The sequence below is a fragment of the Cyprinus carpio genome, chromosome B13 (genome assembly GCF_018340385.1).
Source record: "Cyprinus carpio isolate SPL01 chromosome B13, ASM1834038v1, whole genome shotgun sequence".
In the NCBI taxonomy this organism is placed as follows: domain Eukaryota; kingdom Metazoa; phylum Chordata; class Actinopteri; order Cypriniformes; family Cyprinidae; genus Cyprinus; species Cyprinus carpio.
In genome coordinates this window covers 25,225,072-25,252,120 of record NC_056609.1, presented here as the reverse complement: position 1 = coordinate 25,252,120, position 27,049 = coordinate 25,225,072, and the positions used below count along the sequence as shown (strand labels likewise).

The 27,049-nt window shown below is 33.8% G+C and overlaps 1 protein-coding gene across 1 annotated transcript in view; it reads left to right on the top strand.

Annotated features, from left to right (window-relative positions):
* The window catches only part of pcdh15a (protocadherin-related 15a), a 173,894-nt gene that overhangs the window by 74,428 nt on the left and 72,417 nt on the right, over nt 1-27,049 (top strand). Inside the window, exons 6-16 of the mRNA XM_042737424.1 lie at nt 1,706-1,861; nt 4,605-4,724; nt 4,874-4,984; nt 8,098-8,268; nt 13,357-13,465; nt 13,704-13,816; nt 16,116-16,322; nt 17,721-17,849; nt 23,135-23,284; nt 26,046-26,239; nt 26,328-26,453. Coding sequence (XP_042593358.1) covers nt 1,706-1,861; nt 4,605-4,724; nt 4,874-4,984; nt 8,098-8,268; nt 13,357-13,465; nt 13,704-13,816; nt 16,116-16,322; nt 17,721-17,849; nt 23,135-23,284; nt 26,046-26,239; nt 26,328-26,453 — 1,586 coding nt within the window. The remainder of the gene's footprint in view (nt 1-1,705; nt 1,862-4,604; nt 4,725-4,873; nt 4,985-8,097; nt 8,269-13,356; nt 13,466-13,703; nt 13,817-16,115; nt 16,323-17,720; nt 17,850-23,134; nt 23,285-26,045; nt 26,240-26,327; nt 26,454-27,049) is intronic.

Here is a 27,049-nt window from a genome sequence, read left to right as displayed (position 1 = left end):
TTTTCGGGTTGAGGATGGAGTCAAGCTCAACTCCCAGTCCTACTGCCAGTTTCTGGAAGACACCTTCTTCAAGCAGTGGTACAGGAAGAAGTCTGCATCCTTCAAGAAAAACATGATTTTCATGCAGGACAATGCTCCATCACACTCGTCCAAGTACTCCACAGCGTGGCTGGCAAGAAAGGGTCTAAAAGAAGAAAAACTAATGACTTGGCCTCCTTGTTCACCTGATCTGAACCCCATAGAGAACCTGTGGTCCATCATGAAATGTGAGATTTACAAGGAGGGAAAACAGTACACCTCTCTGAAACCAGTGTCTGGGAGGCTGTGGTTGCTGCTGCACGCAATGTTGATGGTGAACAGATCAAAACACTGACAGAATCCATGGATGGCAGGCTTTTGATGTCCTTGCAAAAAAGGTGGCTATATTGGTCACTGATTTGTTTTTGTTTGTTTTTGAATGTCAGAAATGTATATTTGTGAATGTTGAGATGTTATATTGGTTTCACTGCTGCAAAATAAATAATTGAAATGGGTATATATTTGTTTTTTGTTAAGTTGCCTAATAATTATGCACAGTAATAGTCATCTGCACACACAGATATCCTCCTAAATAGCTACAACTAAAAACAAACTAAAAACTACTTTCAAAAATATTCAGCTTTGATATTAATGAGTTTTTGGAATCATTGAGAACATGGTTGTTGTTCAATAATAAAATTATTCCTCAAAAATACAACTTGCCTAATAATTCTGCACTCCCTGTATGTATACATCTATAATAATAGAATTCAAAACCAAAACATTTTTATATAATGTTTTTGACTGCATTTGATGTATTTACAGTCACTTCAAAATCATACAATGTGAGCAGATAGGATTGTCTGAGACTTTATCTTTATTAAGATATGTTTTTTATAAGGTTTTTGGCTGTATTCGACTGTGCTTGAAGTGCAATGTACTGTTCTACATTACAAGAACAGCCAAGTCCTCCATCAAAAGGCAGGAGATTTTACTCCTACAGCCGCAATACGAGCATTGTGATTTCTCCTATTCCCTTTTTCCACAAGTGCTTGATCTCCTCTCTCTTATACTGTCTGTCTGTGCATTACACCAATCTTCTATAAAGAGGCTTGCTAACCCCACACATTTGTGCTCGTCTGAGATGCATTGTGTTTGTGACAGGCCTTTTATGACACTATTGGATGGTGATTACAGGACATACCCTCCTCTTCCTCCTCCTCGTCCTCTTTACGAGGCTTTGTGGGACTCAGGCACTTCACTCAACAGCTCCATTGTTTGTTTTATTCAGAGTACTTGAGGCCAAACACCTTATTTATCCAAAAGAGAATGAGCAGACTTGACATTAATCCTGTTTGCATTGTTACGTTATGTAATCTTGTGCATTCACACGTCCAGGCTGATTGGCTGCATTGTTAATGCACTTTACTACTGCTGGATACCCTAATGTTATTGATCACTGGCCATAGCTTTTGAAAATATCACAAATGGTTAGTATTACCATATGTTACCTTGAATAAATGTTGCCATGAATGTATGTTTTCAGCTGTCACATCTCATCTGTAGGGGCTTTGTTCATAATTCATGTTTTGCTTTGTACTAATGCAGTCAAATACAATTATTTTTGTTGTACAAATGTATGTTTACTTCATGTTCTGTAAACCCCTGTAAATGTGCTTTCTTCCAGCCACCCAGTTACATCACCACCATTGTGGTTCAGGTTCAGTGCACCAATGAGCTGGTGGGAACAGTTATTCTGCATGAAGTACGGATAGTGGTGAGGGACAGAAATGACAACACACCTCGTTTCCAGCAGCCTCGTTACTATGTATCAGTTAATGAGGTGAGGCCTGATCACTTATGCACTGCCTCATTTACTTTGTGTCTCTGTCTCTGTCAATTCAGCTTCAATTAAATGTGCATGGTATGCTAATTTTGTGAGGTGAGTACTGTGTCTGACAATGCAATGTGACCAATGAACCGGTAAGTAATTACAACAAAAGTTTTGAAATTTAATTTTTATTTTTGTAAGGAAATGAATGCTTAATTTATATTATTAATTTATTTAAATGTATGCATTATTATGTTTAATTATGTTTTATGTTTATTTAGTGAGTGTTATTTCAGAAAGACAAACAAAACAAATTTTCAAAAGTTTGGGGTCAGCAAGGAAACATTAAATTGATCAAAAGAGACATTTATAATATTATAAAAGATGTATATTTCAGATAAATTTTTTTCTTTTAAGGTTTCTGTTTATCAAAGAATTTTAAACAGTGCAATTGTTTTCAACATTGATAATAAAAATGTGTTTATTAAGAAATGTTTCTTAAGCACCAAATCAGCATGTTAGAATGATTTCTGAAGGATGCTGTAATAAACTAAATTTTGCTGGTTATTAGAAACTGACACAAAGCCCTTCAGTATGTCCCACTCTCTCTTTCAATAAGAAATGCATCAAGAAAACCACGCTCATGAATGAATAGAGAGCAGAGAGTGAAGCCGACACATATGAAGTCATTGTATAGTCTGTTGGCGTGCTCCATCAGTTATTCAGATCTAAAACCATCCCCTTTTGGCATCGGCTCAAAATTATTCTTAAAATTATGCACGCACACACACGCTTGACCCCCTTCTCCACAAGTGCAGATATGAGGACTATTTTTAAACTTAATGGCTTTCATTTATTTGGAATACGTTTGAATATGTTCCGTGAGTGTGTGCGTGTTGGGTGTGTAAAAGCTTGGCTTCTTTATGCTTGTCAATCTCTTTCCTCTCCTTGAAGTCAAATATGCTGTCATCCTTTTCTTCCTGCCTTTCTCCTCCTGTACATGCAAAATGAGAGAGAGAAATACAGTGAAGTGAAGCAGTCATGGGGGTGCGGGGCAGGAAGGGGAAAGTATCAGGTGGTATTTGCATTTGGGGGCGGATGTGATCATGTGAGTTGCTTTTGATCCAAAAGGCTGTGACTTGGTTCCTGGGTTTTCTGGGTGATTTGGAGCCCCAGAGGCAGACTGGTCTTGTATGTGTGGGAGAGAGAGGTTTCACGTGTGAATTTCAGTCCTGAAGAGATGCTGACATCGAGCTCAGAATTCCAAGCAAGATGAGATTAGCATTAGATCGTCAGGTTGTTTTCCAAAAATCCTTTTGGCTTGATGCCTAATGCATGAAAGAGTCTGAAAAATACTTGGTTTGAAACTTTTAGTATGAAATATTTTATCAGTATTTTCACTTATACTTTTGAAAGTCTCTATATATGGATTTTAAAAATATACAATAGATTTTTATTGCTAAAAAACGTACTAAAAATAGCAAAATATTTGCTGTAAAATACATTTGACAAATTGAAATAATATTATAATAATATTATATATATATATATATATATATATATATATATATATATATATATATATATATATATATATATATATATATATATATATATATATATATATATATATATATATATATATATATATATATATATATATATATAATATATATAATATCTTATGAAGTATTCTAATTTGTTGAGATTGAATTGGTGGGTTTTTGTTAAATGTGAGCCAAAATCATCACAATTAAAAGAACCAAAGACTTAAACTACTGTACTTCAGTCTGTGTGCACTGAATTTATTTTATACACGAGTTTCACAATTTGATTTTAATTACTGAAATAAATGAACTTTTCCATGACATTCTAATTTATTGAGATGCACCTGTGTATATATAGATAGAGAGAGAGAGAAATTTTTTACTTTTGTCAGCTGTTATGCCATTTTCATTTATTCATTTGGCAGACTCTCTTATCCAAAGTAAATTGCAAATGAGAATAATACAAGCAGAAGTGATTAATCTAGCATTGTGAATAATAATAAAACATAATAATAATACAGTCATTACCATTAATCATTTTTAAAATTATCTGAACTAAAAAAAAAAATAAAGATTAATTCTAGCATTTTTTGTCTTTGTAATATCTTCCACCACAATTGATTTATTCATAAATGTACGGTCTCTGATGTTATTGGTTTTTATGATCTTTAATTATATGAAACACCACTTCACTGAACATGCCAGCCATGGGTAAATCATTAATGTAATTTTTAAAATCTTACAGTGGTTTAATGAGACCTTCTGTGAAATAAGAAATGGAAATTCATTAATATAGCACAGGAGGTTAAATGTATTATTATCGAGTTTACTTTTCAGAAAAAAAAGAAAAATAGCAGATGGAAATGTCACCACAGCTGTAGATTAACCCTAACCTGTTATTTTAATATCAGTAGTGTGTGTATTTTTGTGCAGGCGTACGTGCAGGTTTTTTTCTCTCTCTCCTTCCGTTGTGACTTTGGCTTTTTGTTGTCTTCTTGTTGTTTTTTTCTTTGTGTATTTTCTTTCTTCCTCTTCTGTCCCTGTCTAGTCTGTCTTCTAAGGGGATTCAGAAGGGACACACACACATACACACTATCTGGGTCAGATGGGTCACATCTGAGGCCTGTCAGAGTTGTTGTGTTGTTACGCAAGCATATAGCCAGTGTCTGATGTTTTGTTTCATGTGTTTTTTAATGATATCTCTCCAGCTCACTCCTGTCGGTACCACCATCTTCACCGGCTTCTCAGGAAACAATGGAGCCACGGACATCGATGACGGACCAAACGGACAGATCGAATACGCCATTCAGTACAACCCAAATGACCCGGTACTTCATCCGATCAAACAGACCTTCTGCAGTTACACTCAAGTTCTTCATTGTAATTAATGATTAATTTAAAGCAGTGACTTTATGAGTGAACTATTTATTATTATCTATTTAAAATAGTGCAATCTTTCTCTGTCTCTCTGTCTCAGATGTCAAACAGGACCGTGCGTGTTTCTGGGACGCTGTCTGGTAATATTGTTTTGGCAGAGCGGCTGAACTATGAGGAGAGAACTCGCTATCTAATTATAGTCCAGGCCAATGTAAGATTATTAACACATAAAATAACCTTCACTATCATACAGGGCTGTTCCTTTACACCTAATACATTTTAGAGGAGTGTTTCAGGGTAAATACAACAGCAGCTTTAGTCACATGTTGTTGATTGCCACAGAAAATAACTTAAAAAATTGTGATTGCAATAATGCACTTACAGTACAAAAGATTGGTGCTGTCTTTTGGGCAAGGCCTAATGCTGAGATAAATGTTAAGATTTTCAAAGTGCAGCCACAAAGCTTAAACATTATGAATGTTCATCATGAGACAAGTGTGAAAAAATAAATCTTACCATGTAATGCTTAGTCAATCTTGTGTGTATATATATTATTATATATATATTATTATTACTATTATTATTTATTTATTTATTTATTTTTTGCATGCATTATTTAAAAAAATGCTTTTTTTTCTTATTTAAAAAAACTTTTTTTATTATTCCAGTTTTCATATAGTTGTTTGAGTGATTTCGTTTAAGAGCACTGGTGACTTAAGTGCGTTTGTGAGTGTGCATTTGAAAGTTTAGATTTGTTTGTGAGTTTGTATTTGAGAGTGCTTGAGCTTGCATTGGAGTGTTTTTAAAGTTTGAGTTTGTGAGGTTACCAGTTTGAATTTTTACATGTGAGAGTTGAGTTCACGTGTGAGTTTGCATTTGAGAGTTTTTGAGTTTGCATTCGAGGGATTATGAGTTTGAATTGTACTTCTAAGGTTACAGTTAAAGGTTTTTGACTTTATTGGTTATTGGTTTATTGTTTATTGGTTTGAATTTGTTCTTGCAAGTTTAAGTTTGAGAGTTTTTGAATTTGCATATGTGAATTTATGGATTTGAATTTGAACTTGTGAGTTTTCATTTGAGAGGTTTTGAATTTGCATTTGTACTTGCGATTTAACATGCGACATTTGTTCAGTTCAAGTTTGTGAGTTTGCATTTGTCGGTTTTTGAGTTTGAAGGTTTATGGGTTTGAATTTGTTCTTGCAAGTTTAAGTTTGAGAGTTTTTGAATTTGCATATGTCAATTTATGGATTTGAATTTGAACTTGTGAGTTTTCATTTGAGAGGTTTTGAATTTGCATTTGTACTTGCGATTTAACATGCGACATTTGTTCAGTTCAAGTTTGTATTTGTCGGTTTTTGAGTTTGAAGGTTTATGGGTTTGAATTTGTTCTTGCAAGTTTAGGTTTTAGAGTTTTTGAACTTGCATTGGTGAGTTTATTGATGTGAATTTGTGAGTTTATGTTCATGAGTTTTTGAAGTTTGAATTTGTACATGCGAGTTTACATTTGAGAGATTTTAAATTCACGTTTGTTTGCATAAACAAATTTTTAAGTTTATGTTCGAGAGTTTTTGAGTTCATGTTTGTGAGTTTGCATCTGTACGTTATTGAGTTTGAAGGTTTATGAGTTTGAATTTGTACTTTCGAGTTTGTTTGAGAGTTTTTGAATATACATTGGTGAGTTTATTGTTTAGCTTGCTTATTGAATTTATACTTGCGAGTTTACATTTGAGTTTTTTAAATTCATGTTTGTAATTTTGTGTTTACAAGTTTTGAGTTTATGTTTGAGAGTTTTTGAGTTCTTGTTTGTGAGTTTGCATTTGATGGTTTATGAGTTGGAATCTATACTTCTGACTTTTTAAGTTTATGTTTGTGAGTTTATAAGTTTGAATTTATACTTACATATTTACATTTGAGAGTTTCTGGATTTGCATTTGTGAGTTTATGGGTTTAAATTTGTATTCGCAAGTAAATGCTTGAAAGATTTTAGTTTTGCATTTGTGAGTTTATAAGTTAGAAATTGTACTTGTGATATTACATGCAAGAGTTTTTGCATTTGACTTTGATTTTGAGAGTGAATGAGTCTGAATATGTTTTTATGATTACTGTGCATAACACTTCAAAAGTTTGACAAGTTCAACTACACCTGGAGCCATTGCTATAAATGCATCTTAAAAACTATGGCTTAGTACAACTTCCATTGTTTTACTATAAACGATGTTTTGATGTTGTTCATATGTTGTTTATCAACCTTAACTTGTTTAATGTGCACATCATTGCTTTAAGTTCAAACCAACACTAATAATGTGCATATACTTGTTCTAGTAATTGAAGGCTTACTTATCTGATCCCTGTAAGGAGTGAATCATGAGCTGTAAGTCACTTTGGATAAAGATGTCTGCTAAATGACTTCTAACTTGGTAACCTTTCCTGTAGATTGCAAAAAATAACCTTGACTTTTTGGTCAAGCGGTCTGGGCCTGTTAGGTTGCCAGTTTGCACAATGCACTTTTTAAAATTCCAGGCACCTCCCTATATCTGTCACTGAATAACCGGCGTCCTGATTCACTTCCAAATGCATCCCTCCACCCTCACATGAGCTGAATACACAACTAGCTCCAAACCCGTCTAGAACAGCATCCCTATGAGGGTGTCCAGACCCTGGAGGACGTAAGCATGTTTTCATAGAGCCAGATGGCTCAAATAAATGCTTTACATCAATGTTGCAACAGCTCTCCTTGAAGAAAATAGAATCATTTCAGGATGTGGAAAATGAGGGGATGGATTTGTTACTGTTTTTTTTTTTTTTTTTTTTTCTCTCTCTGAAATCCTTTTGAAGGAAAAATACAGAACAGCAGACTTGGCTTTGATATGAATAATGCACGTTTTATTTAGATCCTGGTTGTTGGAATTTTTTAAGTCAATAATTACAGTTTGGAGAATTACATTTAATTACACTACATTTTTTTTCTTTACCTGTTGGTCTGGATTCATTGCTATGAAATTTAATCTTGAACATCTGATAGTATATAAGATTTTCTGTGTGGAAAAAATACAAAGTTTATAAATGGTCTCAAGTTCACAGTATGATATGCAAAAATGTATTTATGCATGATCATTTAACAGTTTTAAAAAACACCTTTTGCTTGTTCTAGCAAAATTTTAATAAAAAATAAGAGTTTAGTGTTTAAATATTTTAAAATAAATTAAACTATTGTTCTTTTCCCTCATTCTTCTGTTCTCATTATTGTTGTCTCTCTGTATGCAGATCTGTGAATGTTGTATCTAAAGGTCTGTATCTATGGTAACATGCCAGCTTTTTTTCCAGGACCGTGCTCCGTATCCGGGAACTCGTCGCACAGCAACCACTACTCTAACTCTGGATGTCTCGGATGGAGATGATCTGGGTCCTATGTTCCTCCCGTGTGTTCTGGTCAACAACACACAGGACTGTAACCCCATCACATACCGTGTGGCTATTCCTGAGCTCACTGACCCGGTAAGAACTTGCAGAGAACTTCAGAGGTCTTTAAATGTTGAATATTCCCTTCATACATTTATTTTCCAACTGGATCTCCTACTGGAAAAACAGGTCCAAACCAGGTAGCTGTAAGTGGATCTAGGGGCCATCTAATGATCATGGTTTCTAGCCGGTCCCAGTTGGATATTTAGAAACTATAAACCATATAAAACCAGCTGCCATCTTAAGATTTTACCTGGATTTTCAAGTAAGGATGTTGTTAGAGCCTGTTACTTGCCACAAGCTACAGTCATGGTGCTTTAAGCAGCGTATGGTATAGCTAGGTACAAAGGCAGGAATATGTCTTAACTTGCCCGAAACGCTTCACCTGTGACCCATTGAGCAGGACAGGGTGATCTGAGGCTATGCAGTGGGCAGTCCTGGATAGATGCTTTCTTAGAGAAAGACTTGAGTGCTTGAGAACAAGGATTGTGCATGAGATTGTGTCTTGAACTATAAAGAAATAAATAAACTATGCACTGTATGTGCATTAATATTTCAACCTCACACAGGAAGGACCGCTCACTGACTGTTTGCTATCATTCAAAAGTTTGAGGTCGGTAAGATTTTTAAAATGTTTTGGAAAAGTCTCTTATGCCCATCAAGGGTGTATTTGTTTGATAAAAAAGAGAGAAAAACAGTTATATTGTGAAATAGTATTGAAATATATATATATATATTATAATATATATATATATATTATTTATCAGTGTTAAAAATTTATAGAAATCATTTTAATATGCTGATTTGGTGCTCATATTTTTCTTATTATCAGTGTTAAAAAACTGAATATTATCAGTGTTAAAAACAGTTGTGTTGCTTAATATTTTTGTGGAAACTGTGATTTTTTACTTTAATGAATAGCAAGTTCATAAGGACAACATTTATTTTAATATTTTTAACTTAACTGTCACCTTTGATCCATTTAATGCATCCTTGATGGATAAAATTATGCATGCTAACCTCAAACCTGTGGATGGTATAAAATAAAATTATAAATGGTATATGAATGGCATAAAACATGGTTTTCCTGACGAATGGCACAATTGGCTTTTTTAGAGAATCCAAAAGTGAACTTTTGGTTCTCTTTGTTATAATCATGTCTTGTTCATGGACGCTTGCAGAACATTCACTGGACATTGTATGGACAAGCTCAAAAAAAAAATAAGTTTAAAGCTCAGTATTTGTGTCATTGTGTTTTGTTGACCCTTCACCGGTTAAATGTCAGTCCTTTCATATTTCCCATCACATACGTTGCTCTACTGACCTGTGCTTGGCTAAAGATGAGACTCATACAGCAGGGGCAGGAAGGCTGAGAATCTGGTACAGATTGAGTGAGATCAGGGACAGGGAGTAGAGACAAAGCGGGATGAGACCCTCAGTAAAACCACAGGGTTCATCACCCATCAAAGCCAAGACGTGAAGCTTTAATGAAATCAGACCCCAGCTGAAGTGAGCTGCGGTGGGCAGACCTCTTAGGAGATGGATCTTTATGGAACCAAACCACATGGAGCAAAAAGGAGAGAGTCCAGCACATACAGCCACGGCTGATCTTTCCTCAGCCGGGACTGCTGTAATTTATGCTAAAAATGTTTTCCACTGCAGACGGCTGCCAATTTCTGCACTGAATTAATGTGCTGCAGATTTGCTTCATTTCGAGCTGTGTTACTTTCCTTTTTGCATTCTGCCTGCTGCAATTCATGCGTTTTCTCAGAGACAATCTCTTTTTGCTTTTCTTGCTGTTCTCTGATTATCTCATAAATTATAAAGGATTAGTGTGTGAGGAAATCCATTTCAGAAATTTTATTTTGATTGAGTAACCCCCCTCACAAACACATTTTACATTCATTCTGTTGATGTGCTCTGACAGTGGCTGTGTTTGGAGAAGCATACTACTATTTCTGCAGTAGGCCTATACTATAGTATGAATAATCTATATGCACATTTTCTGTGCAAACATAAAATACTGAAAAAAAAAAAATTGTTTTTTAAAAAGCTATTTTTTTTCAAATTATCATTAAGGCTACATTTGTTTGATAAAAAAAAAAAAACCAGTAAAAACAAAAATAGTGTGAAATATTACTACAAAATTAATTATTTTAATATACTGATTTGCTGCTCAAGAATTTATTTTATTAGTATCAATGTTGAAAACAGTTGTGCTGCTTAATGTTTATGTGGAAATCGTAAGACTTTATTCAAGTTTATTTGATGAATGGAAAGTTCTAAATAACAGCATTTATTTAAAATAGAAATATTTTGCAACATTATAAATATTACTAAAATTACTGTCATTTTAGTGTGTCCTTACTGAATAAAAGCATTAACTACTATTATTATTCATAATAATAATAATAATCTTACTGACCACAAACTTTAACTGTTGTGTATCTTTATTTGTTTGAGATGATAACTCATATCATTGACTAAATTTAACATAATGATAACGGGGTCATGTGACCACAATATAGCATGCTACTATTTGAAATAGCTGACTAAGTTCAGGGTGGGTGCACTATGAAACTATTTTAAAAGTTTTATGCTACATTGTTGTCACATTACCTTGCATGTTAAACTGAATTGTGGCTTCTTATACAATACTGAAAATTCACGTACATCACATGGTACTGCAGGGATTTTAAGAGTAGTATTTTAAGTTATAACTTATTGTAAACATCCTGTATTAATGCATAATGCGCTCGGTTTCAGATACTATTTTTTACAACAATACTGGCCAGTAGTCAGTGTGTACTGCGCAATATGCAGTAAGCATTATTCTAGTGTTCCATTCCCAACATAGATTCTCTCTCATTTCCTTTGGCAGGAATAGTGGTAATTAATGAGGTCACATATTTCACAATTAGAGCTGGGATATGGTTCGAGAGTCTTTTTCCTGTCTCTAGGCACAGATTAATCGGCCTAATGCCTGCTGGAGGGGGGAATTATGGGTAGTTTTAAATGTCTCAGGTGGGCAAGAATTCTGATTTACTGTGCTCACATATTTAACATGGAGCATGTGTATTTACGCTGACATTTTAATGAAGCACCCATCCCAAAGGAGATGCTTCTTATTATCATATACGCTAGAGGCCATATTTGTCTGCACAAAAATGCACACTCATCTGTAGAGCACAGATTAAACAATCAAGTGTCCCAAGAGCTTTGCTTTTAGCCCAGAAGAAAACGTCCCTCAGTGGATGCTCTTTCACAGCTTGAGACTTAATGGAGATCTAAAATATAGCTGACCTTATTATTTTTGACAGAGCCATTAGAGAACATATCTATGTATGTTCCCAGTTTCAATCTTTCCATATTGTTTCACAGAAATTATGACCTGTTCCTTTACTGGTGTATCAGGAGAAGTGGTTTCTCTAGCAGTATGCACCCCAAAAGTCAGTGTGTGTTTTGAGGTATGATGTGTATCTTTTCCTGGGCAACAGTGGAACTCAATAGTTATGTTTAGTCAGAATTAGCAAAGAGTATATATATTATTCTAATAATAAATTACATATAAACAAACAATACTGTCAAAAGATATCTCCCATGATAATTATTTTATGTAAAAAGTGTGTCAAATAGCACTGGTCTCCAATATATCTAACTCTTCATAAATGATCCCCTCCCACAAACACACATACAAACATAATGTTTCCTCTTTTCTACAGTATCCTACACACAAGACTGGGTCAACTCATCTTCAGAGATTACAAATGGTAACATACGTAGGTTCAGAAAGATGTTGCAATATTTTATTATCCATTTTTGTATTGTTTCACCTATCCAATTGAAACACTCAATTACGGTTGAGGCAAATATATATATTTTTTTTTTAAAAAAGCCAGAGAAACAAGAGTAATTTTAGAAATTGACATGATGTAACTTCTTAAATAGGCTATTAGCCTGTAAAGGTTTTTGTCAACATTACAGTTGTTTTGCAGTTGCTGGAGACAAGGTCAACCGAGACAAACACAGAAAGAGCACTGCGGAGGACAGAAATGCTTGAGCTCAATGTAAGATGAGGAAGCTGTTGTTAATGTGGATGCTCACAGGATCTACAGTGAGGAATGGAGTCTGCTGGGACACTTCATTTCATGTGTTATTTACTGCATTTGTTTGAAATCTTTCATTCAATGTAGATGTTGTATTTTTAAATGCTATTTTCTGTTGAAATTGTTTTCTGAATTTTTTATGTTTTGGATACTATTTACTATTTTCCCCTATTAAAGACAAACAATCAATCTGCTCACCTGGTCTGCAACCAATCACATCATTCAGGTTTTTGGGAGGGATATATTCAGATTGGAACCAGTAAAGTCACTTTTCTGTAAGGGTTTTGGGTGGGATAAATAACAAGTTTACCAATGAAATGACTTTTGAGGAAAGTCTGTGTGCTCGGTGCCCCAATAGCTGTCTGGTTTGGGGGTGGGTTTAGTTTCAAATCAACCAATCCAGTTTAACATGAATAACTAAATAGGAAGGACACAGTGCCACAAAGGTGTGAATGCCCCCTTTATTTAGGGGATTACTTGCCGTGGCAGCAAATGGCTGTTGCACGGGAGAAAAAATACATCCGAATTGGTACATACCGGAACCCCTGGTATTTCGATGTCTGGTCAGTAATACTCCCAGATTTGTCCGAAAATCTGCGGAGTGTACAGGAATATACTGGTCCGTATACAGCTCAATATGCACATATCAGTCATTTACACAAGAAAACAGCCCAAACAGTTCTAAATAAATATGTTTTGAGAACATCGTGGGATGGACTTTTTCACTGGAGGAACCGTTATTATGAAATATTGACTTGTATTTTGAGCAGAAGTAATGGTTTGAATCAAAACTCCCTTAACTGATGAACTGGAGTCATGTGTTGGTGCAGAAGTGATGCGGATAGCATAGTTCAGATCATTTGGTCTTGGACGAATCTTATGAAAAACATTTTAGTCCAGACTAGGGTGAAACAATAGATATAAAATGATTTAAAAATCGCATATTGAATTAATTTAGCCAACTCTAATCTTGTTTGCCCCCTTAGTCATTTATTCCTGTCTTCTTTTTTTTTTTCAGAGCAAACTGAACCCTCTGAATGTGACACCTCCCATTCGAGCCACTGACCAGGACAGAAACATCCAGCCACCCTCAGACAGACCGGGAATCATGTACTTCATACTGGTTGGTAGGTACTTCAATTCACATATTGTGCAAGTGTTGAAAAATAGACGTATATATTCACAGCTGTACTCTTAACCAATATTTCCATACATTTAAAAGAGAAGCTCGAGTTTACAGCAGACTATATAAGTTCAGATGGAGCATATGAAATTCCCTTTTTTGTATCCAATAGCTTAGTATAAATAATAGCATGAATCATATAATAACACAAGTTTTGTGTCTCTCTCTGTACTGTGTTTCAGGTCAACCTGCTACGTACGCAGAATTCTTCTCGCTCAACAGGAGCACGGCTGAGCTGCGGCTGCTGAAGCCTGTGGACAGAGAGCTGTACCAGCGCTTCAATCTCGTTATTAAGGTCATTATATCATCATCAGGTTATCTTCTACAGATGACTGTGAAGATAAGAGAGGTTCATCTAACACCCAGAGGCTCTTACATTTAAGCGTCAGTAAGAGTGTCATCATTTTTACAATAGTACTGGCTCGATGCTTTATGACCAAAATAACACAGGTATTAACTGCAGTATATTTCTGGACATATTCTCTTAATTTTACAGCAATAGTATCTGAAATTGAACACAGTCTGTATGTACACTTTCACTTTGGTTTTGTTTAAAAACCTAGTGAGCTGTCTATTTAGCAAGCATTTTAAAGCTTTGTAGTTGCTTTCTTGATACAAAGAATGCCATAAAAGGTACACAGCATACATTACTGAAAAAAGTATTGCAAGGCAGCATCACATACAGTATATCATTTTATAGAGAATGTGGTTTCACAGTGCATTTGTTATGAACGTGCAAAAAAAGGAAAGAAGGTGAAATTCTCTATTATTATGCTTTATTCAATACTAGAAAATATTGACAAAACATACATACTGTTCAAAAGTTTGAGCACTTTTATTCAGCAAGAATACATTAAATTGATCAGAAGTGAAAGTAACAACATTTATAATGTTTCAAAAGATGTTTTATTTCAAATAATTCTGTTCTTTTAATAATGTATCAAGGTTTCCACAACAATATTAAGCAGCAAAACTGTTTTCAACATTTCTGAAGGATCACATGACACTGAAGACTGAAGTGATGGCTGCTGAAAATTTGCATCACAGGAATAAATTGCATCTTAAAATATATTAAAATGTAAGAGTTGTTTTAAAAGGTAAAAATATTTTGCAATTTACTGTATTTTTCATCAAAGAAATGGAGTGCTGGGGAACATACAGTAAGAGACTATTTTAAAAACATCTTTCCAGCAACCAACATTTGAACAGTATACTTAATAATATACTATTAATAATAGTACTAAATTAACAATATACTATTTTACCCGGTTTTGTATGTGATACATATATTTGTGCTTCTTATCATATCCATTAGTTTAGCACTGAAATTAATCAATCATTCCGGTGTCCCATGTGCTTTGTGCAAAGAGCGTTATTTGTGTGCCACACAGTTTCTGCCTATGTAGAGCATTACTTAAGATCCCATTTCAGTTCAGATTGTAGGCGATAGACAGCAAAGCAACTCACTAGCTTTTGGAATCGAGCTTTGTATATTTAATTACATTAAACATGCTGTATCTTCTAATTGAGTTGAGCTGGAAGAGAAAGAGCAAGAGAGAGGAATTGAAAAAAGGAAGCAATCGCTGGTGTGAAATTATTCTGCTGTCATAGATTTGGGTGGAACAACAGTGTAACAGCAAGGGTAATTTTAATGTTTCCTCCGTGCAACGATGCATGACTGTGTTTGCTGTTATGATTTTGTCGTTTAATAATAACAAAGAACGATATGCTATTCTCAGTTTGCTTCAAGCTTGCTGAAATTCGAGACCAAATAACAAATGAAACATTGTCAGATGTGCGTGTTTCAAATGTGTGAAGTGGCTATTGAGTTACTGAGCTGCAGTCTTTCATGGCTTCTTAATGAAATCAGTGATAGACGGGGCTCATAAGAGATGTATCCACATACTCCTCTTTAATAAACAAAGACCAATTTGAGCCGTTTTGGGTCCATGAATTTTTACTGCTGGACTTTAATTAAGATATGAGTGAAGATTAATTAAAATCCTTTGATGAATTTGAATTTAATAAAAAAAAATAAAAAAAAAAACATTTTACTTGATTGGCTGGAGACATTACTACGATTTCTTTACACTAGTTTAACTACACTGAAAAAAAGATTTTTTATATTTTAATAAAATATATATAAAAAGGTTTTTATATAAAATATAAAGTTTTGCAAATTTATATTTTCTATACATATACATTACATCTTAAATTAAAACCATACATTTTTTTCTTAAAATAAATAAACTTTAAGTGAAAATAAAATAAAATATAATATGAAAAAAATAAAAAACTCAAAATATTAATACAAATTATCTCAATGATACTTTATTTATTTATTTATTTATTTTTGGGACATTTACCATAATGATTTTTTTTTTCTTTTTATGTACCATGTCATTTTACTTAAAGGAATGCCATGTGAATACAGTGTTATTGGAATATGGTAATAATTAATCACATTGTACTGTCATCATGATGTTTGAATACAGCAGATTATAGTTTGTTTGCAAATTAAGAGTGTCAAGCAGCTGTCAACTATTACGCTTTTCTTTTTAGAGAATTTGAACAGTGTTTTTGTTCGTGAACAGGCCGAGCAGGATAACGGTCACCCTCTTCCTGCATACGCTGACCTGCAGATTGAAATTCTAGATGAGAACAATCAGGCGCCATATTTCCAGCGTTCCTCGTACCAGGGCTTCATCAGTGAGTCTGCCTCGGTTGGCACCACCATCTCAGGGAATGCCAACCTCACGGCCCCGCTGGGCATCATTGTACTGGACAATGACATAGAAGAGGTGAGATCTTCTCATGAACATGAAAAGTACCAGGACATTTTCAAAATGTTGCTTCACTCCTGTCTTGAGAATGCAAAGATGCATGAAATCACAGATGGTTTCAGTCTCTCCATATGTTTTATATTGTAGCTGCTGCCAGGGGCCACACCAGTAGGTACCAGAGTGATGTGATGTGTGCCCTCTTTTCTTTTCTTTTCTTTTCTTTTCTTTTCTTTTCTTTTCTTTTCTTTTCTTTTCTTTTCTTTTCTTTTCTTTTCTTTTCTTTTGTATTTAAAATATAATGGTTCAACAAATGCAGTTTTCTTTCTTTCTTTGCTGTGTTTTTCTATTAATACATGAAGTTAGGACATGATATATTGAATAGTGTGTCTTTTTTTAGCCAGTAGGCTATAATTTGTCACAGTTGTGAGCCATTGTTTGTGAGGCAGATGCTCTCATTCTAAACAGCAATCGATTGCACAAAACTTTGCACGCAAAAAGAGTTAACAGTTATATTTTTTATATAGTTTTCCTTGAAAAGAGAGACTGTAAATTGTAACCCAATGTTATCCTGGCTTATACATATGTAAATATACCAATGATTTCAATGATTGTGATTTGAATGATTCTTTAATTGTATAAAAATTGTATTTAATTGTATAAAAAAAACTAGAATTATAATATATATATATATATATATATATATATATATAGATAATATATATATATAATATATATATATATATATATACTATATATATATATATATATATATATATATATACATATACATATAAATTATATGTATGATAAAAATACCAGATTACCAGAAGATACCAGAGGAAGGTTTGTTTTGGAGTTTTATTTCAAAAATGTATTTTACGTACATACACACACACACACATACAGTATATTTATTTTTAATTAATCTTATTAAATATTATATAAACTAAATTCAATTATACTATCCATTATACTATTGTATTTTACATATATTTTGTATACATATCTCTCTCACTCTGTCTATGACTGAATTAATCAAACATAGACTAAATAGATGAGATAAATTAATAGACAAACTAATGCAGGTGGTTTGCAGACAAACAGCTTGTATGACAAATGATCAATTTTAATGACAGCACTTCTGTTAGTTTAAAATGTGCATGCACTTCATTCTCTCTCTGGATTTATACATTAGAATTTGACTTTTGAATTCTCTGGACTTTCAAACAAGCTGTTGTATTTCTGTAGAGGCTCTTGCGTGTCAGAGTGAATGAGGTGGTCGAGTGACTCTTTCTTGCGTGTTATGCAACATGAGGATTGCGTGACTGCATGAGGTTTGTTTGGATGGTGTGTCATGCTCATATTAACATGTAGTAATGCTGCATTTGACCTCTCAACTTTGTTTGTTTTGTGAAGACAAAAGATCCTCAGAAGAACACCACTAATAACTACAACACCACCATCTCCACCACAACAACTACCATCACAACACGCTACCTTACTCTACTGAAACCAGTGGACCGAGAGACAAACTACACCTTAACGGTACGTGACACACACAAACATAATGTGCATACACATACACATATACCTAAACCTAAAACTCCCACTTACTAACAATAAAAACACAAACAAACATAAAATACAAAAAAAAAAAAAAGTTTTGAATTTTGTATAAAGCATTAAGTCTATTTTAGGACCATTAAATTATTAAAGGTCATTTTATTTATTAAAATTCATATTTTTATTGGGGGTGATTCTTGTTTCTGTATCAATGTCAATTCATATGTATATTAGAGGAAAAATGTCAGTAATTAATATTTAAATCAACCTAAATTAAAGATATTAATGCTATATACAACGTATGAAAATTGCATTTTTAAATTATAAAATATATTTAAATGCATTTTAATATATAAAGAAAAATGCTTTATGATATATGCATTTTATTGAGATTTTAATTTGATATGTCAGCAAAAATGTAAAAGTTTAAATATTCCGTATAAAAATGCAATTAGCAAATGCTGGTAAAATTATTAGCATGATTAAAAATTTATTCATATGATAAAAACATTAGTTGTCCCGCCAAAAAAATCAGTTAAAAATCATTTAATAACTATTAAATGAAGACAATATTTTAGATTGCTGGAACACACACTACGTTTATCTAGAGTCCCTGTCACTCATGTCTCTTCTCTCATTGAAAATGAATGACTGGTCGCTTCAGTGTCTTCAGTCTTCTGTCCTCTTGAGATTATTTACTGCACTTCTGAGACCCTGTGTGAGTCACGATCTGCCCTGTGGGACTCCTTTCGGCATGAGGAGCATCTCATTTATTAACAACGGGGAATGTTCTTACTTTAAGATGAATATTTCTGTCTCGAACATCAAGTCTCAGCATGACAACAGTTCGCTGTGATGAACAAAACAGAGCGATTGAAACGATGCTGTTTGTTCTGTATGTGAAGTGTCTCTTCAGGACTCTGTCCATCGATCGGATCTATTGATCTGAGATTTTGGCTCAAGTGTCTCTGATCTTTCCAGAATCCCTCATCTCCAAGGAGCAGTTAAAAAAACAGCTGGATCACAGGAGGAACATTTGAGCACAGTGTTTTGATCATTGTTTAATCTGAGAGTGTTGGTGTTTGTTTCGTGGATCGTTCACTGTAGTGACGTGTCGAAACGACTTTTAATTGGGGGTTTCAGTTTCAGTTTGGGATTAAGTAGGCAAGATGGAGTCTGAATAATTGAATACTTTTATGTCAGGGTAATTGTGAGTGTGTGTGTGTATATATGTGTGTGTGTGTATATATATATATATAATATATATATATATTAACATATAGCATATATATATATATATATATATATATATATATATAGAGTTATATGATTGTATATATATGAAAGTTTCAGATGCAAAAACCTCAAAGTGCTATCTGAAATTTTCTTCTAAAATGAGCATTTTTATCAGGCTCCTATATTTATGATTAGTTAACTTTCATTGCATAGAAAAGAATCTATACATTGCAGTTAGAGTAGAATTACTATACCTAAACATAGGGGCCTGATAAAAATGCTCATTTTAGAAGAAAATTTCAGACGGCACTTAGAGGCATCTGAACTCTTCATATTATATCAGTGTTGCCAAGTTCAAAGTTTTTTCCCACAGAATTAACACTTTAACATACTTTAACACTGTTGCCGCAGGTTTAAGCGACCCCAATAACGTAATATTTAGCCCCAAAAAGGTGAATTTTACTAGGGGAACCCTGCCAAAAAAACATGTTTTTTACCCCTAGAATGCGATTTTTACCGAGGGACCCCCCTCAAAACTTGATTGGGCTAGTTTTGGGCTAGTTTTTAATAAGCAATTGGGTGGGTTTTGTTGTGAAAACCTGGCAACCTTGATATTTCTTCTTGAACCTGAAAAAACAGAGTTTGCTCTAACTAAACTCAAAACTTACACGTATAGCCATTTAAAGCAGCTTTATCACATAAGCCACCGGCTTTGGCCAGTCATGCTTTAGAATTTTGGGAGGGCCAATCACATTTCACTCACTTGGACCCCCTGCTCACAGCTAGAAATCGTGATGATTTAGGTTCTGATAATCAGCATTAATCCATTTGAAAGGCTTAACAATAGTCTGCTTATCAGCACAAAACAGAGGCCCAATCACATTCAATATGTTTTCTTTTATAAAGAACAAACAGACTGTAACAAGAACATGAAAGGAAATTAGCTGTAGAGTTATTAGGCCTGGAGAGAGAGCAACATAATCAAAGTCCACTTCCCTGCAGTGTGATTTTAATGCTAAAGTTCACCCAAAAGTCAAATTCTGTTATCATTTACTCATCTCATCTTGTTAAAAACCTGTATCCTGTATGATTTTCTTTATTCTCTGCACTTTTAAAAGTTTTTTTTTTTTCTTTTATCTGTTCCCCAAAGAACCTCTCAGTGAACAGCTCTAATAAGAACCATTTTTTCTTAGTGTGAAGAACATTTTATAATCTAAGGAAAACTTTTCCACTTTAAAGAGCATTTTTTGTAATGGAAAGGTTCCTTGATTTTTGAAGGTTCTTCATGGAACTGTAGATGCCACTGAAGAAGAGTATGGAATGCAAATGAAGATGTTTAGCAGAATGATTGAGCAGCTGTCTTCCATAAACTGAAAGTGAATGATGACCAGGGGCTCTCGAGCTTCAAAAAAGTGAAGTAAAAGGTGACAAAATTCTCTTTTTGGCCGAACTGAGTCTGGTTTTGGAGTGAGGGTGAATTGTTCATGCAGTGTGTTCTTTTTGGCTGTGAGCGGTCACATCATTCACACATGCCCTGTCTCGGGGGTTCAGCTGGACAGTTCATCCTCTGACAGGCCAAAGTTTGAATTCCCATCACGACTCTCCTGCCTCCCTTTAACTGACAAACACCTTTTCCCCTCATCCTCTGATCCTCCCTCTCTCATTCAGCACAACCGCCTGGAAAGAAAAATCGAAATTTAGATCTCTTTAATGTCTCAGTTGTTTCTTCTCGACAACAAAGTCATTAAATGGAGAGCAAATGGACACTGATGCTTAAGTCTCCTGATTGTCAGTAATCTCACATGTTTCTCCTCTTGAGTTTCAGAGGAGATCTTAAATGAAACACAAGCTAGACTTCCTCTGGGATTTTCTAATGTGTGGGTTTTTCGGAGCACATGTTTTTAGCCTTGCTTTTTTGTTTATTCAATTTGGTACTTTCATTGCCTATTCAAAATCCATCAGGGCCAGGCACACAGAGGGGAAACTGGCTAAAAATGCTCTTTAAATGACAGAAACAGGGCTGCAATTTTCTGAGGCAGATGCTGAGATGTGTTTTGTGGTGGAAGTTATTGTAAGGAAAAAGAGTTTTTGATCACTGAGAGATCTGATGACACTGTCTTTCATGCTGTCTTGGACTTACACTTTGTTCTGTCTCTTCAGTTTCTCTTTTTATTGCTGTACCATAATATGCCTTTTGATTGTGTTTGATTGAATATGTGCAGCTTTGAGACTACTAATCTGAAGTACTCTCACATCGTTTTCAAAGGCATTGTGGAACAGATAGACAGCTGAAGAGCTTACAGTAGAGCTGAACTTACCAGAGATGCAACAGTTAACTAAAACTAAAATCAGAAAAAAATTAAAATTAATAATAATAATAATTAATAATAAATACATAAAATTATTAATAATAATAATAATAATAATAATAATAATAATAATAATAATAATAATAATAATAATGAAATATAAAAGTACTTTGTCTAGTTGACAAGGCAGCATTTCTCATTTTCATTTAACTTAATGAACTAAAATAACTAAAACTAACTGATATTAATAACTGTATAGACATATTAAGTGTACAGGCTTAAAATCACTAAATATAACTAAAATTACAATGAAAACAGAGATTGTAAAAATGAAAATTCATTATATGTATCTATCTATCTATCTATCTATCTATCTATCTATCTATCTATCTATCTATCTATCTATATATATATATATATATATATATATACACATTTAATAGTAAGTAAACAGTAGAAACTTACCTATTTTATTTAATATTATATTTTTAATAAGAAGAAGAATAAAAAATGTTGTTGATGATGATGATGATGATGATGATTAAAAAGATGATGTTTTTGTTGTCCTTGTTATTATTACTATTATTTTTAGCATCATCAGCATCATTATTTTATTGTCCTTCTTATTATTTAAACCTTGTGTGCATTAATTCTTTCATCGTTTATTTATTCCATTCTAGGGTGTTTGATTGGTCATATCAGTGGAAACAGATGGCATAAACATTATTTTTCAGTCTAATTTGTATTTAAAAATTAATTCCATAATTTTGCTATTCCACTGCCTGAACTGAAAATGCATATTCCAGCTATATAGCAGATGCCAAGCAGTTAAAAGATCTCCAAGAATCAGCAGCCATACACTCCTTAAGGTCAAACCCAGCAAGTGGTCATTAACAGCGAGTGTCTAATAACGGCACACTCGAGTGGTCAGCCTGCCTAGGGCTAATGAAAGTCCACCTGGATATAGACCAAACCACTCTGGAGATCCCGCTGGCCTGGAGCTGTTCTCCAACGCAGTGTTTACATATGCAAAGCTCTCCTCTCCTGCTCAAACTGAGGAACCGCTGGGCTTTGATCCACATTTACTGCCACGATTCTCTGGGGGAAAAGCTCATGGAAATGCAAGCCGAGGAACAACGGAGTAACCTACGGCTGCTAGCTCAGCACTTTGAGTGCCTTTGAAAGGAGTGCAGTCGGAGACTCTGGACAAATGTTTGCTGTGGCAGTTTTAGCCGATAACATTTGTAAGCTGTCCTATAATACTGAGAATTTGTTGTATGAAGTGCCCACATGCTGTGCTATACGTCAGATGCAGATCAAATCAAATCAGCAGTACTATTCTAAAGTAATACGAAGAAAACATCTTGATTTCCAGTAAAATTGCAAAAGATATATAAGAATAAATCATGAAGTTACTATGAAGTTATAATGTCAAATTATATATAATTATATTAATTATATAATATTTTTATATTGTAAGCATAAATGGCATACTATATGTGTGTGTGTGTGTGTATACACAATTCCATTTTTTTTTATTTATAAGTTGTTGTATATAGATGTTTTATGTAGTTTTGTATATATTAGTCACTCGATTAATCACATACAAAATAAAAAGTTTGTATTTACATAATATATGTGTGGATACTATGTATATTTACATATTTACACGTGATTGAATCCATTTGACATCACAAATTTATTTATTCTTTTTCTCCAAAGCTGGTGGCATCTGATGGCGTTCAACAGAGCAGACCTGTGATGGTGGATATCCTGGTCATCGATGCGAATGACAACACGCCCACTTTCAGTCAGGTGTCCTACAGTGTGGAGATCTTCACTAACATGCTGCCCGGGGAGACCGTCCTGCTGGTGAGGACACAGCACTACTGCTCAGAAACACTCACTTTACTCACCAAGAGCCATTTATGAATCATTTATTCATAGCGGAGTGTTTGTTGAGAACTCTAAATGTGATTTGGAGTGTGAAATGAACTCGGCACTATGTTTGTTTCATTAATAACTAAAGATTCTAGTCAAATTATTGAATGTGACTCAACAGCTTCTGGGATTTTTTTTTTTTTCTGATGAAATATGTGAAAAATGCATTGAAAAATGAAGCAAACAGTCATTCAGCTAAATGAACACAAAGGAGAGCAGGCAATAAAGCAACTTTTTAAAGAGAAACCAGATCATATGAACCGCAGCTAATGAACTGCAGTGAGTCATACTGCGAGCTGTTTACATCTTTAACCAGACTTACTGAACCCCATTCAAAAGCCTAAATATAATTTTTCTCCCCAGGGTGTCTTGTGAATCATTTGTATACATTTTTATGTTTACTTTCCAGTTGTTTTGTTCCAGTGTTGAGAAATAGCTTGCTTCTAAAAATTGCAAAGTTTCTAATTTAACTGCATGTTTTAGTTGTCACAGTGCTTTCAACAATGCAGATGTTCCAGTAACAAACTACTTAAAAAAAAAAAAAAAAAGTAGCATGGGAAAATTATTATGAGATTCATTCAGTTGATATAAGTCTTTGCATATTTCTGTTGTGAAATATTTCATGTTTTAAGTGCTGCTCTCCATCAATATCTTTTTTAGTTTTAGTTCCATCAGTTGTATATTAGTGTAAATTAGAGGTTGAAGGTATACATTCATGAATATAGTATTCCCCAATTAATAGTTTGACTATATTTAGCTTTTCATCTTAGTGGCTTGTTGTGTAGCTAACTACTTTTTTAGCTTTAGCCAAGGTTTTTTTTAAGTAAGTAGCTTCTCTATAATTAAATTGCTTTAAATTATTCAGTTTCAAAGTAGCTTTCCCAACACTGATTTGTTCGGATGACCTGTCCATCTGTCGCTCTCATTCTGTCTCTTCCATTTACAACATTTTGTGAGTGACAAATACATCTAGGTACATCAGTACATTGAAGTTCAGTTCAACACTTGTTTAGTTTAATCTAAAAACTTAATGCAGCTTATTTTGCAGTTTTAAGGTAGTGTATTTGGTCGTAAAACACAGTTGACACTACTGTAAATAACCAAACTCTGTTTGTATAGACTAGCATTAAGCTCTCAGAAGGCAAATGACAGCTATTTTCATTTGCATTGTGAAATTGGCTTGTGTAGACATGGTGGGCTGACAAAAAGTAGGACAAAATGATATAAAGTGAACATAATGTGTGCTTTTCTTTCCCTCAGGCTATGGCATATTCACTCTCTCTCAGTAACGATTCTCTCAGCTTTAGTTTGGCACTCTGCTCTGCCTGTGTTTGTCTCATTCCGTCACGGCTGGGTCACGATTCAAAGGAAAATCAGTCACATAAAGGCCTGTAGTTTCTCTTAAAATAACAAGCCGCTCGGATCCTGCTGAAATGAGGTCACAGGTCACAGCTAGGTCAGCCGGGCCACTTGGATGTGTTTTATAAGCCATATTTGCTGCCCTCGAGCGAGTATGTGTGTGTGAGAATTTTTTTCCTTACCTCAGCACTCCAAGCATCTAAAGGCACGGCGGTATGGATCAGTGCTTCTGGAGAGTTTTCTCAATAATGAGAGCCGTGGATGGAGGTGGCGCTTTCTTATTAGCAGGATTTTGAATTAATTACCCTTAGGGTGTATTTATTGCCCCAGTGCTTTTAAAGATGATAATGTTCGGAGTTAAGTGTTTACATCTACATGCGTGTCTTTGAACCTAATCAGAAGTGTTTAGTCTTTGATCTGTACCTTTGTATTTGAGAATTTATCCTGAATAATCATATTATGCTGCTTTTAAACCTCATTAATACAGAGAGTCTAATCTGCATTTTAATAAGGATGGATGGATGGATTTTCTGTTATGGCTGATTTAAAGTAATGAGTGTTGAGTTTAAAGAAAGTAAAAGTTCAGCGAGTAGAACTAAGACCTCATCTGTAAATATTGTGAGAAAACATCATTTAAATATTATGAAAAAAGTACTAGGCTTTTGAGCATGGTACCATGGTACCACCATGGTTTTTAAGCCATGCATTATAGGAGTACCATGGTATTCAATAAAGTGTATTATAAGTTAAACAGTACGTTTCACCATCTGAAAATATTAAACACAATTTGATAGAAAGACTTAAATGTCTGAAGTTATAAATAAATAAATAAAATATATTTTTAAATATAAAATATTAATATTAAATATTTTTTTTTTCTATTAATTATCTTTATACATTGATTTTTAATTGAATGATTTAAATGAGATCCCTAATCTTAACTGAACTTAATTCTGATAAAATTATGAGTCAATACAGACTAATACAATTCTATAAATATATATTTATGCATATATAATGTTGCGGCCTTATGTCTCACGTGGGACGAAGAGGATTAAGATAAGAAGATATATAATGTTGATATTTAAATATATTTAATTATATAATGTGTATTTAATATAATATAATATATTTCATTTTTTTAAGTCATTATTTAATGCATTTAATGTATTACGTGCATTCTCTTTAAAATAAGTTAACACGAAGATATTAAAAACCAAAATATATTCAATACCGAGTACATTACTATAGCGCTTTTTGGAATGGTCATGAAGATCAGTGTGAAACAAATGAATGTGGCTTAAAATAATAGTGGCTCTATTTGTTCTGTCAGCTGACAGCTCTGACGCCTGACTCAAACTTAAACGGCCTCATCACATACGCCATCCTGGCTGGAGATCAAGGTGTTTTTATCATCAACAACCGCACAGGACGAATCACGTTAGCGGCAGGGGTCACACTGACCATCGGCCGTTCCTACGCACTGACCGTCAGAGCGTCAGACAACGCTCCTGACACAGAGAGGAGGTCAGATGTGAATTCATTACATCAGTTAAATCTCTGAGTGTTTGCTTGTGTCTTTGGACTTTTATTTTCTTTATCACTCTGTGTATAGGAGTTCCATAACTACAGTCTACATAGAGGTTCTGCCACCCAACAATCAGAGTCCACCACGATTCCCCCTACAGACCTACAACCTGGAGATCAGCGAGGCCATGAGGATAGGAGCCATACTGCACAATCAGCAGAAAAACAAACAAATTTTAACTCTATACTAAAAAGCAAAACTATAAACAAACAATAAAAAACACATACTCTAAAAAATGCCAACTTTTTAAACACGGTCATGCAAAACATGTCATAAAAATATCTGGAATTTTTTAAATTCTCAGTTCTGGACATGGAAATGTCTAATGTAATAATCAATCTAATAATAATTATATTAATCATATAATAATAATAATATATGATATATTTATATTATAAATAATATTATTGATAAATAATATAAAAATATATTTTATTATATTATATAATATAATATAACAAATATAAAATAACATTATAATATTTTATATAATATATTTTAATATTTAAGTCATGTTTTCTTTATTTTTAAATCATTATTATTGTTCTAAATTGACTTTTAATTTTTATTTGTGTGTGCAATTTCTATTAAATGATTTGCAGAAATTCTTATCCAGTAATCACAAATGACTGAAAAAGTCTTGAAAAATTCATGGGTCAGTAGGTGTTGGAAGCCTGGTCTCAAGCCTTTGAAGTCTAATCAAATTATGAGTAAAAAAGATGTTGCCAGATACAATGGAAATAGAAGGT